Source organism: Pleurodeles waltl, chromosome 4_2, assembly GCF_031143425.1.
Source record: "Pleurodeles waltl isolate 20211129_DDA chromosome 4_2, aPleWal1.hap1.20221129, whole genome shotgun sequence".
Lineage (NCBI taxonomy): Eukaryota > Metazoa > Chordata > Amphibia > Caudata > Salamandridae > Pleurodeles > Pleurodeles waltl.
The window spans coordinates 1,023,379,803-1,023,396,568 of record NC_090443.1 but is presented as its reverse complement, the minus strand read 5'-3'; the positions used below and the strand labels follow the sequence as shown (position 1 = coordinate 1,023,396,568).

The following is a 16,766-nucleotide window of genomic DNA, read 5'->3' as shown; positions in this document are numbered from 1 at the left end:
TCCGCCTCCAGTGTAAGAAAATACATCAATTTAACATTAACAAATAGTTTGCCAGTTGTGAAAATTCTAACACTCTGCCAGGGTCATAAGTGCCCAGATCAGAAACGTTCTGTCGTGGTCAGCAAATCTACTAGGAGGATGGTGGGATCAGGAGGGGTCCTTGTGGCAGTCTGTCTGTTTATTATAGCTACACAGTACACTGCTGTGCAAAGTAAGCCTGTAGCAAGGGAATCCAAGTGAGTCGAAGTAAACAGAAGGTAATGTAATAGTTAGTTCTGAAAGTTAGTCATTGAGAGCCCTGTCTTGTAAAGAGAGCACCCGGGAAGCCAGCGAGCTATCCATTGGATCTGTGCAGCTAGAAAGCATCATTCTAAATCCGGGAGTGCAATCCTACTCTCCCCTGCCAGGCGTTTCAGTGTGGTGAGAGCCACCTGGCGTTGTCTCAATTAGGGATAAATCCAGGTGTTTGAAAAAAGAGCAGGGGAGAAAGATGGGGAGGTTGGAGCAGAAAGGAAGAAAATTAGGAAGGACCACTATTTTAATTAAGGCCACACAACCAATCAATGAGATGGGTAAAGATGACCAGAAGTTTCTATGAGGTCAGAGACCTCACATCACTTTGCCAGGTTCTCTCTGGGAGAATCATAAACTTTGATTCATAAATACTTTAATGTAGCCATTTTGACCTGCAGCCTGACCTGGGATATAACTGCAGTTGGAGGGTGAGCTGGCAAGCCTGTTGTGGAGGAAAGATACAGGATTTAGCCTGGTTCACCATGAGGCCTGAAAGAGTTGCAAAGTCAGAGAACATCTGTGCTACATCATTATTGCCAGGTAGGTTTTGAAATATCAAAAGTGCCAGGGTTCATATGTCCTGATATTGCCCCCAACAGTCAAATGGGTCCATCCCATTGAAGGCTATGAACAGCGAAAGTTCTTAAAGCCAGCCAGAAATGCAGGCTGCACAGAGGGTGCACAATAACAGACCAGAAAGCTCAGGACTCTGACCCCTGTGCCAGCCAGAAGCAATTAATCAGTGAGGGCGATTGGGGAGTTGAAGTATGCTGCAACTGTTGTCTGGCTCCTCGGGATATTCAGCATGGACCCTTCCTCCACCACAAGCGAGGGAGTGTGGTTGAATATTCTGTGGGGGAGCCCCTCGCTTTGTATTAGGGCAGCACGCTTTCAAAGCAGGGGTCCTCCATTAGCAAGTGCTCCACCGGAGCTGGTGTAAGGAAAAAAGGTGGGTAGGTGAGAGAGACCGCACAGCCCAAGCAGGCCCTGTGTCCCCTGCCACAGCCACCAAAGTTGGGGGCGAGCGTTCAAAGCCCTGGCATCTCGACAGTCCCAGAGACATGCTCCCCTCCCCCTTATGCACTGGTATTCAGGTCGAGGCAGGCGTCCTTTGCAGTTGGTCTCGCGAGAGAGAGTGAGGAGAGAGACGTGCCACATCCCACGAGTGAACGTTTCCAAGCGGAAACATCCAGGTCATGTGGCCTAACTGCCAATGCCAATCTCTGGGCACGGGATGCCACTCTGGCATCAAACCCTATGGCCAAAAGGATGCTGGGTTGCTGCCAGGTGCAGCAATGGTAGCTGTATACAATTGGGGGCCCCTAGAACCCAAGAATGTATCTGGATGATTGTGTGGCCTGGGCAATTGTCTAAGACTAATCCGCCATGTTTGGAATTCTGGCTACGTCTGCATTCCAATCTTTTTTGTAAAGCTCTCATGTGTTCTCATTATGAGATGTCCAGGGTGGTGTCCCAGGCCCCTCTAACTAAATACAAAGTTTTCTGGTGTCTTGACATTGTGGAGGCTGCTGGTAGCTGCTGCACCCACTCCTACCTACCTTTATACTCCAACATGGGTGGAGCAGAATAGGCTCCCCCCAGTTGAAGTGGTAACAGGTCTGCCACCACTTTTTTGACTGAAACCCAGTCTGCCGCCTTGGCGGTCTGCCCACCCTATTTAGATGTTGGTGGTCCCATAGACTTTAACTCGCTCGAGTCCTGCTGACTCCGCCAAGGATTCCCATCTGGCAGGATGGCGCCATAGGAAATAGTGGCTGATGGCGGGACTCCAGCTACACTTACCGCCAAGGCAGACTTGGATTTGCCTTACTGCCAAGCAAAAAGTGGCTGTTTGACCTCTACTTCTGAGTTGATGGATGGGGGGGTGGGGAGTGGTGGGGGATGGGGTGGTTAGGGGGGAAGGGGTGAAAACTCATCTTTTTTCCTGATTCCACTCCTGTTTTTGACTGGAGATGACCGGACAACACCCTCTGTCATTGCTCCCACTGGACTTTGGAGAAAACAAGACCCCCGCCATCGCTGGACCCGAAGGTAGGGAACCCGCATTGGCTATGCATGTTGGGGGTAACTGTACATAAGCACGGGACCCCTGCAGACATATAAATGTCACAATACTTTTTTTTAATTACTGTGACATGCATATGTCGGGAACACAAGTGTGTCAGACACAGATGGGGACACCCTGGTACACAACACATATTGTACACATTCAGAATTGTCATTATGGTGGCAGTATTAATTGTCAAATGAATACTGCTACCACCATGATGGTACAATCACACTTGTCAACTGTGTCCATGTGTGCACATTGCAAGGGGACCTGTCATCTTATGCATCGAGTTGTTTGTGTGACTCAATACGTTTATGTGTGTGTGAGATGTGTTTTGCTGATTGAGTGGGAGGGAGATGTAGTGGGTGATGTGGTTGTGTCACTAGGTGTGTCACTTGCATATAGCGTGGACTCTGCATGCAAAATTCAGGTGAGTGTTTTTGTGTGGTGGTCAATGTTGTGATCTGTAGTTGTGTTTGTGTGTGCGTGTGTTTGTGAAGATGAGTGTGTGATTGTTTTGGTTGTGTGGTGTGTGGGTGCAGCATCAATAGTGTGTGTATGTTATTTCATGGATGTTCGTCAATGTGTGTTTGCGGCATGCACATGTTGTGTTTTGGTGGGATGGCAATGAATAACTGTACATGTGGTGTGTTATGTGTGATGCAGCGGGACATATATTTCAAGGGTAGAGTGTGTACGTGTGATCTTACATGTATTCCACGGCCACTGCCATTGTCCGATGTCCACTAGATCCAGGGATGTCCTCCTTCCATCAGCAAACCATCAGTAAGCAGCCTACAGGACTGTAACATCTAAATACGGATGGCAGGAACCCACCTACCTCACGGCTAGGAAGAGCTCTCTGTCATACGCTCAGCCACAATACATCTAAATATGGCGGGCGGGACCACATGTTCACCCCCATTTTTTCTGACTGATACTGGTGGTAACTGACCCTGACTGTGCCCTGAGCTCTGCTAACCAGGCCCGGGCCAGTATTCTGATCAAAAGGTATATGATAATGTAGTACAATTTCAATTGGCAATGACAGACTCCTGTAAGTCCCATAAATATAATAGGGCTACGGGGATTCAAACTACCTATAAGTCCCTAGTATATAATAGGGCAGGGAAGTTTAAAGACCCAGTAGATTTCCTGCACTGGTGTGTGCACTGCTGTGTTGTCTGCTGTCATTTTAAAGGCTGCCCTGCTTTGCGGACTGCCCTTAAAAATTAAAATGTGTGCAAATTCGACTTTGGAATCAAAGGTACTTTCAAAGTGATAATCTACCTTATTTGTACATATAAGTCACCCCTAAGGTCTGCCGTAGGTACCCCAGGAGTGGGGTGCCATGTAACTAGAAGCAGGGACATTATAAGAGATGTTTTATATGCCCTTGTGAGGGAAAAATTGCCCATTTCATTTTTCCCCCTTGTAGATACTTAGGGCCAGATGTAGGTAGAAACCAATTTGCGAGTTGTAAATTGCGAGTGCTTCCGACTCGCAATTTGCAACTCGCAAATTGGTATGCAGTACGGTGTCTCAGACACCTTCTGCGACTCGCTATGGGGTCGCAAAGACCCACCTCCTAAATATTTATGAGGTGGGTCGCAGTTTGCGACCCCATAGCGAGTATGGGCACTCACGGGGATGGTGGCTTGCTGGAGACAGCAGACCACCATGTCCATAGGACCACTGCCTGCTCTGAAAAAACATTATTGTGAGCATTCGCAAAGGTGAAGGGTTCCCAAGTGGATGGTAACTGCAGGTTGATTTGCGACCGCTTTCGCGGTCACAAATCAACCCTACATCGCGGTGCGACTCGCAAATAGGTAGGGAACGCCCCTTCCTATTTGCGAGTCTGAAACACATTTTGTGAGTCGGTACCGACTCGCAATATGTGTTTCAGCATCGCGTGAGGGCATTAGCGCCTCGCAAACGGCGTTTTTCGCTGTTTGCGAGGCGCTAATGCCTTCCTACATCTGGCCCTTAGCTCCATAGGCTAAAATTAGAAAATTTCATATAAGCAAGAATATTGCTAGAAAGGAGCTAAATGTTTCAGGAAAGGGACTCAAAAGATTGGTAATAATAAATCCAACAACTTGCTATTGTTGAATTTATCATCACTAATATAGGAATAGGTTATAGGACTTTCTTTTCTGTAAACCGCATTCCAGCCTGCTAGTGGCCTCTCCTGATTGGTTAATCGGAACAGGATTACCCAGGCTGCTTTGATGAGGTGAAAAGTGACCTGCACTGATTAGAGGTTATCTGATGGGAACAGTTCTGCAGCTGCAGAATCCAGGCCAAGGAAGGGAGCCTGGTAAATAACACCGGTCTTCAAAGAGAACAGGACAGAGAGAAATGCCAGCCAGGCCTACCCTCTTATCCTGCACCCCACAGACAGACAGCAGCCCAAAGAATGGAATTTGCAGATGGTCTGGAGAGGGAGTGTTAGAGGAGATGAGCCACACTAGTAGGTTGGTTTAGCCAGTTCTTTTTCTGCTGGAAATAAATCATCCATCTTGGATTTTAAAGTGCAATGCTTTGTGGGACAGGAAAATGCCACACTTTGGAGGAAGCTGTCATGCTTTTGGGTAGCATCATGCATCTACTTGGACAGGGGTGTCCCCCTGTATTTCGCCCGAGATGATTGAATACATATCTGGGAGATTCTTAGTAACTCAGATCTGCTGCCTGAAACAACAAGAAGAAGGACTGTCCTGCTGGAACCCTGGTCTGCAACCCAAAGGACTGCACTCTGAAGGACTGCACCTGTTGCACACTGAACAGCAGCCCTGATGACTTTGCCTTACCCTTTCTTCATAAATGACTAAGGAGTGAACTCCTTGAAAGCAACAGGTTAACATAGCTTGCCTGCACCAACTGTCACAAAAGAGCCCAGCCTGAAAAGCGTCTAGTGGACTTTTAAGGATTTGGCCAGGTGCATTGTGGGAATTGTGGTCCCAATTTCCAAGGCCCATCTCAGAGCTTCTGGACCCTTGGATTTGTGTTTGGGACACTTTGAACCCACAAGAGGAACTTCAGGAAGAAGCTCCAGAAGTTTGGAGCAATTTTGGGAAAAATCTCCAGAAGTGGGGCCTCCCAAAAAAGCAATCCAATGATGTTGCATTGAAATCGGCTTGCTGGAGAGGACCGCACAACGTCGAGCGAGAAAAGCTCCACAAAAAGTGCAAAGGCAAAATTTTGACCAAGGTCTCCCGCTCAGTGTATCTGAGCAGGGCTCCATCACGGTTGGACTCAAATTATGACTTGCTCCCAGTCTAGCATGGCCAGATGTCCCCAGTTGTCACTATTGATTTCTAAGTACTAGAAAGGACAGTTTGTTTTAAATCTGTAAACATTCATATCTTTGGTTCCCTATATTGGATTTTTGTAGTTTTGGTGTCATTTTAAAGATAAAAATATTTCCTATTTTTATAAATTGGTGTGGGAGTTTTATTGTGTGTTGTGCCTTACTGATTTACTGTATTGGTGTATTTAAATGCTTTACATACCCGTCGCCTAGGTAAGCCTGTCTGCTCATTGCCAAGCTACTAGGGGTTGAGCCAAGGGCTGATGTTTTGAGACGTTGACTGGATCTAACATTGGGTTGGTGGCCTTATTGCTAGAGGTGCACTTACCCCTACTAATAATCCACCTTCCAACAAGCGCTAACATGGTTGTGATATATATTACATATTATATCTTGATCCTTGAAAGTTTTGGGGTGGGGAAGAATAGTATGAGATCACAGTATTACATTTGATTGAGAAGATAATAAAGGAAAGACTCACAGTTTTGAATGCAAGAGAGGGGATTTGGCTTTAAGGTTAAGCAGAGGAGCATTCTGCTTCAGTGGGGAATGAAGCTGGAATGAGCAATTGCAGGCCTGTGTGTAAGGAGGGTATGGTTAAGAGAGCACAGATCTCAAGAGTGTGAATGGTGTCTTCCGAATTTGAACGGAGTCCATGAATCAAAAAGGAGCTTCAGAAAATCACAGATAGGGGCGGAAAGTCAGCTACTCTGTACTATGGAAACGGAGGTGGGGTGCTGCCGGGAAACACAGACATGGCGGCATCATCAAGCACACATTCACAGGCGAGTACACTGATTCCGTGTGAGCGAGAGGTCACAGCTGATGGTGGAGATGGCAGTTGGAGATATGGTGGCTTTGACTGGTGGACACGGCCACAACACAGTGCTTTTGAATGACAGGTAGCACTTTCAGGCCACAGGAGGGCAAGATTTTCTGCCTGGAAATATTTTGTGGTTGTTTTGACTATTTTGTCATGCACTAGAGTTTGCACCATTATCTTTCTTCCAATACTTTGTTATATATACCCTTTTCAGTTCCCATGGGGTTAAAGACTTCTAGAGGACCTAGTTGTGTTCAAGAAAACATTTCCTGTGACCTTGTGGCTCAGCTTCTCCAGGTTTTCCATTTGTTTTGGTTCATTCCTGCTCATTAGGGACAATTTTACCCACATTCACACCAATCACAGACCAGAGCGTTCCGCTACAAGGAGACAAGTAACATTCCCTTTTGATATCAGCAGTCTTTGGGAGTAAGGGTCAGTCAAAGATCAATGTTAAAAAATAAATATTTCAAATTCAAGAACTGATTTCAGAAAGCGTTTCTGAAGTTCTTGTGGAACGAGGCTCGAATTTAAGATAGAGATACTTACAAACACAGCACCACCGAATTGTATACAGCTGTAAATCTGAATCGCGCCATAAGTGGAGGACAGAATGCCACCCAAGCAGATACTGACTATTCCAATCATGATCTGCACCACCTATGAGAGAAGACAAGGAGGCATTAGAGATACCGTAAAGTCCAAACCAAGCACCTGGTGTTGTGCATCTGCATTCTATAACACACATTGTTTTGGGAACTACAGCACTGAAATGCATACAGCAAGCACATCTGGTGAACACTACGAAATGAGAACTTTGGTAATTTTGCAAGGCAATTTCCTTGGCAGCCAGAGAGTCTCTATGAAAAGAAATGTAGCAATCAACAATCTATTTTGCACACAATGACCAGAAAAAGCCCAGGACAACAACAGACGTGTGCCTTTTTTCTACAGCACTGTAGCACTGTATAGAAGGGTCTACAGATTCTTGTACGTCTCCTTCTCTAGAAAGGGTGTCTCGCTAAAGGTTGATAGAGAGGAGCAATCTGTCATTGTATGGTGCACCAGCATTTAAAACATCCTGCAGATTCTGCAATATATGTCAATTCTGGGACAAGCTCAAGTGATCTCTAGAAATGGCAGAATACCCAGCCTAAACATCATGTAAATATGATATCAGACTGGATGAGTGCATTATTTAGTTCAGTTCGTGCAACTTATTAACCACGGAGCTACTGAGGATGAGACATCGATATTCTGAGCATTACAAATGCAAGGCTGAAAGAGCGAACGTCTCCTCCACAGAAGCAACAAAATACTTTTGATGTGAGTTCTAAGATGTATCTTCAGAATAATTACACGTAATTTGCATAGTCTACTGAAGAGTTGGTTGCTCCTGCTTGCAGAGTTCAGATTCAAATGTTGACCAAGGGGTGCATTCCACTTCATAGCTGCAGCCACCGGGAAGGCTTGACCACAAGCTGACTTTAAAGGAACTCTAGGTACATCCAACAGAAATGTACTACTAGACCTCAGTTCATGGAGAGGACAGTTTCAGTGATGGATCAAAGGGAATTGATTAGTAATAAACAAAGCCTTTTGTCCTAGGCACATAGACTTAAAAACAATGTATTCATTGTCAGGAAACCGACAAAGGGACGTAGAAATGTTGTTGCTGTCACTGTTTAGGTAGTTATGACTCACCAAGCATTCCACTTCAGAGAGGCCCTTAATTGTTCAACGTTGTGGCCAGCATCCCCAGTGATCGTAACAATTATTTGGGTTTCATCAGCATAGAAAAAAATGGGAAACCCAACATATTGGATTAAGTCAGCCAGTAGGATCGCACAAAGATTGTACATCAGTAAAGACATGATGGAACTTAGTAGGACCCCCCACGGGGAGGGTCTGGCAGCTGAAATATGGGGGGTGTAGTTAGATTTGGAAATATCTGTTGGACAGCGAGTCTGAAAGCCAAGACAGTGCCAGTACATTCACCCCAAGATACAACAGACTTTCAAGCAAAATGGTAAAAGCAGAAGAAAGATCCAATAGAATAGAGACAGCTGGGATATTGGCATTAACACAATAGTGCAAATAGTCTAAGGCTGATTCAAGTTTAACTCTTTACTGTGCTTAAGGAAAAAAGCCCATTTGGGCTGGATACAAAAGCTGACTAAATTCAATAAAGACTGTCAGAGGGTTAAAAAACAGCTTTTCCCAGAAATGTAACCACATACAGCCGTTGAGATGTTGGCTGACATTGGCCAAGTTGTTGAGAATAAACTGTTGGTTTCTTTATAAGGGGAATAATATAGGCCAGTTTCAGGGGTCTGCAGACAAAAAGGAAGCATTTAATATGGTCCTGGACCATGATAAATTCTTCCTTATTGATCTAGGAGTAAGCAGGTTCTCTGATGTGTGGTTGGAAAGGATTCAGATTAGAGATAACAAATTTCCTAGTGTGAATTAATTTAGGAGAATCAACCAAATGAAGAGGATAAAGATAAGTTAATGGGCCACCCCAACTTGTGAGAGCAACTTCAGGTGCAGCGTCTACGGAGATACACCAGTCTCAAAGTGAAGTCTGAATAGCAGCAATCTTATTGTAAACAAACAGCAATACAGTTACATCTTTAAAAGAGGGATTCACAGGTAAAGGAGGACTCAATAATGCATCAGTAACCATCAGAAACCAACAAAATAGCAGCAGTCAGATTAGGGGCATTAAAATATTATTAGAAAAAAAGCATGGTTGTTCTTTCTAACTGCATGTTTGTAAATATAGTTTGTTTGTTGCAATTCCAGTTTAATGGCAGGATCAGTTTTTCTGTGCCAACTGTATTCAATTGCTTGCAAGGTGCATTGAACCTTGATTAAATGCTTAGGAAACTAGCCACAGGATGGTCAAGCGTAATAGTGTTCTGTAATTTGTAGAGACCTTTTAGGAGTACCTGTGACTCAGTGTTTAAAGGACACCTGCTGTCCAATGTTAGAGAAGTTAGGGGATCTCCAGAAAAGCAATTCCTCCCTCTAAATTCCATGAAGGATGGAAGGATTACTCAACACAGACATTCAGACCTGTCAACTTCAACAATCTCACAGTGTGAGGAGGGGGCGGGGTCTTGAGGCTGTGTGGTCTCATACCAAGAAGCACCTAAGAGGCACTTTTGCCCTCACCTCATCCCCAAAACCCCTCCTCTGAAAAAACATAAAAGGTTGCTGAGGCTCCTGCCGATGTCCTGGGGTGTTAATAAAACATTGATAGACATCAGCAGTTAAAAGCCTCCAAAAGCTGGCATGTTTGGTAGTACTATCTACAAGAAAAAAGAGATGATCTGAACAGGGAGCAAAAATTGGGAGAAAAGCCTGGCATAACAAAACATTTGGACAGATAACATTAAAAGCATGTCCATTAACATGAGTGGGATAAGGCAGGTTTGATTTTAGATCCAAAAAGGAAAATGAATCCAGAATTTTACAAGGTAAAGTTGTGGTTGGTCTCACTGGCAATGACAGAGGCTAGAAGATTGGTCCTGCTTGGAGGAGGGTGGTTTTGTAAGTCAAGATAAAAACCAATTGTGAAACATAGAAATGTCTAATTATAAAAGTTAATGTTTTAAGAGCCACTGCATGGGTGGAATCAACTTTTGTGCATTTGTCACCATGACAGGTTTGAGACAACATTTTGACATGCCCCATGACAGGTTTGGGAGCAGTGGTCTTCAAGCAAAATTAATCCTGGAGGTGTAATATCACTACATGCCTCGCTTAGCTGTATGTTCATTAAACCAAGTTTCAGTAATACCAATCAAATCAAACTAAAGAGAGATGGTAGCAGGTTTATAGAAATTAGACTCACAAGCATTGGCAATGCCAATAGGCCTGGCTTTAAAGAAATGGTGTATGGTAATGTCAAGCATTACAAATAAATAGCATGGGAATGGATATGTATTTGTGTGGATGTAAAGAAATGGAGAAACATACTGGTAGATGTTAAGGGTCAGGTGACAGTTGCTCTGTCAATCCAGACCTAAAAATCTGCGAAGGGTAATAACTGCCCTCCTCCCATCTGTACTGCTGCAAGAGAAAACAACATACATTATCTAGTTATCTAAGAAACTTTAAAGCACTCTAATACCATGTATGTGCCCCTGGAAATTCAAGCTTAGGACGCCGGATAAATAAACAAAGTGATCACAGCTGCATGGAGGGAACGCACTTTTTCATGGAACCACACAACTTCTGCCCAATCAAAACATGTGCTCCTCACTCCCAACATGTGGGTGGAGCCAAAGCCCCTCTCCAGTGATGCTCACACCATTGTCTGGTGATAGCAGCACTGTCAAGCCAGCCCATAAAAAAGGTGTAGCCGATGTACGTAGAAGAATATAACTTACCAGATAGCTTGGAAAACTGACAGCATGAGTGGGTTCTGTTCGTGCAGTGATGGAGGCAGACAGACTTGCCTTTTGTCCACCTTTGGCGCACTGCTCGTGGCCACACCGTGTTTTCCTGATGTACCCACCTCTGGTAAGTCAGCCTGTCCCTGAACAAATACTGTGTCAACCAAAGAACTTGCCACTACTGTTACGTTTGGGATAGGGAAAATGGCGAGGTGATTAGTCACGCTAAAAAAGCAACCTGAACCAGTAAGTACACTTAAGGCTTGGTTTAGAGTTCAGAGGATGGGTTTCCCGTCCGCCATGTTACAAGTGCCATTGGATTTAATGCACTTGTAATACAGCAGATGGGATATCCATCATGTTGTGATCATGAAAAGCTGTCTGCCAAACTCTAAATCAGGCCCTTAGTCGGCACATGATAAAAGAATGAAACCAATACCCCCCTAAAAGACAAGTAATTCACTCATTAATGATTTAGGATAACTCCCTTCTCAATATCTCACAGAACTTGCAGTGCTCACTCACCTTGTAATACAGCCCCTAGAGTGACTAAAGCTAGTGCTTCTATGTTCGTACTTCGGAAGAGAGGAGGGAGAGAGAGAGAACATAGGGTAAGACATTACCATGGCCAGAGGATGTAAGTTTCATGACACTAGGCCACGGTTTCTAAGGGAAAGCTTCAAGGACATACTTAAAACAGTGATATTAAGGACGTTATGAGTCACAGAAATATGCATAATTGAACTTAAGTGGTGATGAGGGTCAAACTATGTATACCTTAGAAAATGCCGCAAGCAAACTCCCATCTCCCATGTAGTACATTGTAAATAATGTGAAATAGCTAGTAGTGCTAAACATGAATGAGCTATGATTGTCATAAATAAATTACTCCCAAAGCTTCTGGTTTTCCTTTAATGAACTTCTGCAGAAAGCCTGGTGTCTGGCACATCATTGACATCTGCTGGATGGGGCTCGGACTGGCAGCAGGGATGTACTGCGTCACCACAAACACTCCATTGCCCGATGGTGCTGCCATCTTGTTGGTGATCCTATTGAAAGGGAAAAACATTACAAGAAAACATGTTTAATAATATGGTTCATCACAAAGAAGAAGACAGAATAATACAATAGAGGTGAAAAGAGCAAAGTGCACACTTATGTTGACACACAGGGCTGCCACATTTTCCAATTTGCTTATGTATGACATTACTATGAAGTGTGCTAATGAGTGACGTTAGACCTGGCATCCTTGGTGTGGTCTCCCCAAACATTTTGCTTCTGCTACCCCGGTTGTTGCTGTGTGCTGTACTCTGTTTTTGTTATTTTTGTTACTCTGGGCACTTTACCACTGCTGACCAGGGCTAAAGTGCAAGTACTCCCTATGTGAAATTATATGTGTAATTGGCTTTTCCATGATTGGTATATTTGATTTACTAGTAAGTCCCTAGTAAAGTGCACTAGAGGTGCCCAGGGCCTGTAAATCAAATCACTGATTGTGCCACCCACTGAGTAGCCCTGTATACATGTCTCAGACCGCCATGGCAGTGTCTGTGTGTGCAGTCTTGCACTGCCATTTCGACTTGGCAAGTGTACCCACTTGCAAATCCTAAATCGTCCCTTTTTATACATGTAAGGCACCCCTAAGGTAGGCCCTAGGTAGCCCATTGGGCAGGGTGCAGTGTATTTAAAAGGTAGTGTGTTTTACATGTCCTAACAGTGAAATACTGCCAAATTTAGGTTTCGCTGTTGCAAGGCCTATTTCCCTCATAGGCTAACATGGGGGCTGCCTTTAAATAAATTTTAAAAGCAGACTTCCTTTGAGAGAAGATAAAAAAAACATGGAGTTTAGGGTCTTTGAAATCACAATTAAAAAATGCATCTTTTGGTAAAGTTGGTTTTTAAATTGTTGGTTTGAAAATGACACTTTTAGAAAGTAGGCATTTTCTTGCTTAAACCATTCCTTGACTCTGCCTGTTTGTGGATTCCCTGTCTGCGTCAAACTGACAGTTGGGCTGTTTGTGCATCTCCTCTAGACAGTGACACAAAGGGAGCTGGGTTGTAGCCTGCATATCCTGATGAGCCATCAGGGCTAGAGTGGAGGGAGGAGGGGTAACTTACACCTGAATGGGCTGTGCCTGCCCTCACACAATGCAGTCTCCAGCCCCTGCTGTGTGTCTGGGGCCTGACCTGGGCAAGGCAGGATCTGGTAAACAAAAGAGACTTTTTTTTTAAGTTGGGCAACTTCAAAGGCAGAAAGGGGTATAAGTATTGGACCCAAAACCCCAGAGTTTAGATCACCTCAAGATTACTTCAAGGATTCAAGAGGAACCTCTGCCAGAAGAAACACTGAAGAGCTGAGAAGTGCTGCCCCTGCCTGTGACTGTGCTTTGTTGGGCTATGCTGCAGTTGCTGCTTCTGCCTGTGAAAGGGGACAAAGACTTGACTTTGTTGTGCATTCCTGCTTGAGAGGTATCTCCAAGGGCTTAGGCTGAGCTTGCCTCCTGTTTTTGAGGCCTCAAGGACAGCAAAGGTTTGACCAACCAGTCTCTGAGTCTGCATGCTGTGGACTCTAGCTTGTCCGAGGGTGCCATTCCAGTTCCTGGGCCCTTGAGAGTGAATTTCTGGTAAAATCCTGTAAAATTATGCCAGACGACGCCGTGCGACTTCGCAAAGATGGCGCTGCACGGAACCCGTGATGCTGCCTGCACCTGAAGCCGTGGACCTCGCAGAAGCACGAAGACCCCACTGACATCGCAGGCCCGCGTCATTGACGCCACTGATGTCCCAAGAACTCACAAGATCGGAGTGTCGTAGCACCAACGTTCATGACACCCGACTCTGTCACAGCTCTTGTGACAATGTGGCATTATCGCGACCCCATGAGGTTGCCCCACAGCGTTTTGACTTCACTGGAGGTGCCCACAGACCAAATCCTTGCAATCAACACCGCCTCACCTCCACCGCTCCGCAGCAAGGACTCAATGCCTCTTTGTGATGCCTCCACTCCTTTGTCCCTCAGCACCGGAACCGACGCCACATTGGATCAAGTGATGCCTCGCTCCCCGACTCTGTGCACCGCCTGTTTCTTCACTTTTGCTTAAGGTACTGTACATGAGGGTCTGTGTGACTCCATAAACGGCACCAGTGACGTTGCATTGTGGGAAACGCCCTTTAAAATCAAATTGCAGCATTGGTGCTTCTAGGCACGTTTTTGTGTTTTTAACTGCTAAAGTCATATTTTTAATTGTGGATAGTGGATTTTTATCATGTTTGATCTTGTTCTACTTAGATAAATATTTACTATTTTTCTAAACCTGTGTGGTGTCCATTTTGTAGTGTTTCACTGTATTACTGTGTGTGTTGGTACAAATACTTCACACATTGTCTCTGGGTTAAGCCATTCTGCTCATGCCAAGCTCCGAAAGGGTCGGGCGGGGGTTAACCGAGTGTGTTTCTCCTTTGCCCTGACTGGAGTGAGGGTCCTTGCTTGGACAGGAAGCGACCTGACTGCAACCCAAAGACCCCATTTCTAACAAGTGACATTTCACAGTCTGAGGTGTGACACTTTGAGTGACACTATATTGCAAACATAATTAATGACTCAAGCAGTGAAATTTTGTCCACTAGTAGCAGGATCTTTCCCATAGCAGAGAGGCCTTAACAGCTGCAAGCATTTTTTGTTGTCCCTTTTGTTGTAGTGAAAAAGTCAGAATGTGTTTTTAATTAACAATGTTAATCAGACAAGTGATACAAAAAAGTGATGGGTGGGATGCTAAAATTAATCTCAGCCACTGGTAATTACTCGGGCTGCATCAGAGTCCCTTGTTTGCTTGCCCACCATTCCCCCTGAGACTAGACCCCACCATGTGCAAATCAGGAGCGTAACACAAGGACTGCAGCCCCTGCTGTGTGTGTGTGGAGGCAAGTACTGGTGGCCTCCTAGGACCTCTGCTAGTGCATTTTTTATTTCAGATGCACGACAATTAGCAGCAGCCGATGTTTGGACTCAGCCAAACTCAGAGCCACATTTATGACCCAGTAGGCATAGGTCTTGTACCACCCAACTTAGTGCCACAGGAACGTGAACCTTAAGTCAGATTTTAAACCATGCAAAGCCACTTTGCGTGGCTTTGAAAGGCTTAAAAATCTGAAGTAATGCAACGCAGTGCAAATTGCTGTGTTGCATGACTCTGCACCATGGAGGCTTTTCATGGTCATTGCATGGGTGTTCCCCCACAGCTCCCATGGTTTCTTATGCATTTTCCTATTTACTAAACCTGGTAAACACGAGAATGTGCCAAAAAGATAGGCCTCTCCAGGTGAGGTGTAACAATGATAAATATCTTAATTTCTCTGAGTTCTTTAAATTTTTCCTCTATGAGGGCAACTTAATCATTTTGTAAGTTGTAAAAGAGACCTTCTCTTCTGGGAGTGAGTGGACTCACCTTCATAAAGGTTTAATGAGAAAGATGCACAGGCCTGCATTGGAAGTTAGGAGCCCCCACTCACCCAGTTGTCGTCACACTTCCCTATTACTCTTAATCGCTCATATTTGTGCCAGCTGCTCCAACCTTGGAAGGGTTCCCTCCTCTGCTAGGATCTCGCCATCTCACATCCCAGATTGTTGTGATGGTGAGAGCAGCTGCGTAGTTTCCATCAGCGGGACATATGCAGTTGCACTGAGGCTTGGAGGCCTGGGGGGCCCACTGAACCTTACATACTTCTGTATTTCACTATACAAAAGGGGTTGATTTCTTTCCATGAACAAGGAGTGAATACACACTGGCTACACCACTGAGTGACGGGAGATGATGCCAGCAATGCATCATGCTTGAACTGTCCTCACACATGTAGTTTTAAAGAACGAATTCCCAGTTAATAGCTGATTTCATGCAAGCACCTTCCTGTGCCTTATTTTGTGTGACAGCACATTAATGTGTTGGAGGTTGCTTCTCTGCAGAGAATCCTCACTTCTTAGGTGCCCATGACCTTCAGTAGAGTCCTATCAGCATTGAGTGAGTAGAGGTGGGCGAGCCACTGAAAGCTCAAGCCAGATGCTTGGCTCTGACTCAGATTGAGATCCTCCTCTTGCACCCTCTAACCCAAAATGAGCCAAGCTTTCATGTGGTTTCTGCCTGCCACCCATGCTCTCCTGGGACATGAAGGGTGAAAACCTTGAAATTAGCTGGAGAATGGTCCAGGAATCCGCTAATATGAACAATTTAATATGAAAAAAGTAAAGTTATCCTCAAGATCTCACAGTTTCTAGAATATCTACTGCATTGTTGAACCCTGGAGGATTTGTTGCCCTAGCTTCGATGGCTATATATTTATCCTCCTTTTCAATCAATCAATCAATCAATAATTTATAAAGCGCGCTATGTACCCGTGAGGGTTTCGAGGCGCTGGGGGGGGGGTTCTGCTATCGTTCGAAGAGCCATGTCTTGAGGAGACTCCCTTTCGGGAGCTGTGCATATCTGAGCTGTTCTAACCTCCATTCCTCCCCTTGCATTTCTGATTATCCTTTTAAAATATTTTGTAAGACTATTTGAAATCCAATGGACCTCGGCTATTATGAAGGCCCTACTATTAACCCAGTAAGATACTTCAAAATACAGTGCGATTTCAGGAATTATAGATGCTTATGAGATTGATTAAACTTAATTATTCAAGTGATCATCACTTCATCGGGTAGTCCTGAGGAAGGACAAATGTTCTCTACCTTTTATCCACCGAAACAGCTGTTGATGCTTTTAATTGTCCACTTCTGCTGGCATACAAGGGTGGAATTATATTTGGTTAATTTTCCCTTCGGTAGAACTTCGTCGGTGGAACATGAACCGTGATTTAAATTTT

At 44.7% G+C, this 16,766-nt stretch overlaps 1 protein-coding gene across 1 annotated transcript in view; it reads right to left on the bottom strand.

Moving 5' to 3' along the window:
- Positions 1-16,766, bottom strand: part of LOC138294249 (membrane-spanning 4-domains subfamily A member 4A-like) — a 105,295-nt gene that overhangs the window by 69,721 nt on the left and 18,808 nt on the right. Inside the window, exons 2-3 of the mRNA XM_069233369.1 lie at positions 11,800-11,959; positions 7,054-7,164 (exon numbers count right to left, since the gene is read on the bottom strand). Of these exons, the coding sequence (XP_069089470.1) occupies positions 7,054-7,164; positions 11,800-11,946 (258 nt within the window). The 5' untranslated portion in view covers positions 11,947-11,959. The remainder of the gene's footprint in view (positions 1-7,053; positions 7,165-11,799; positions 11,960-16,766) is intronic.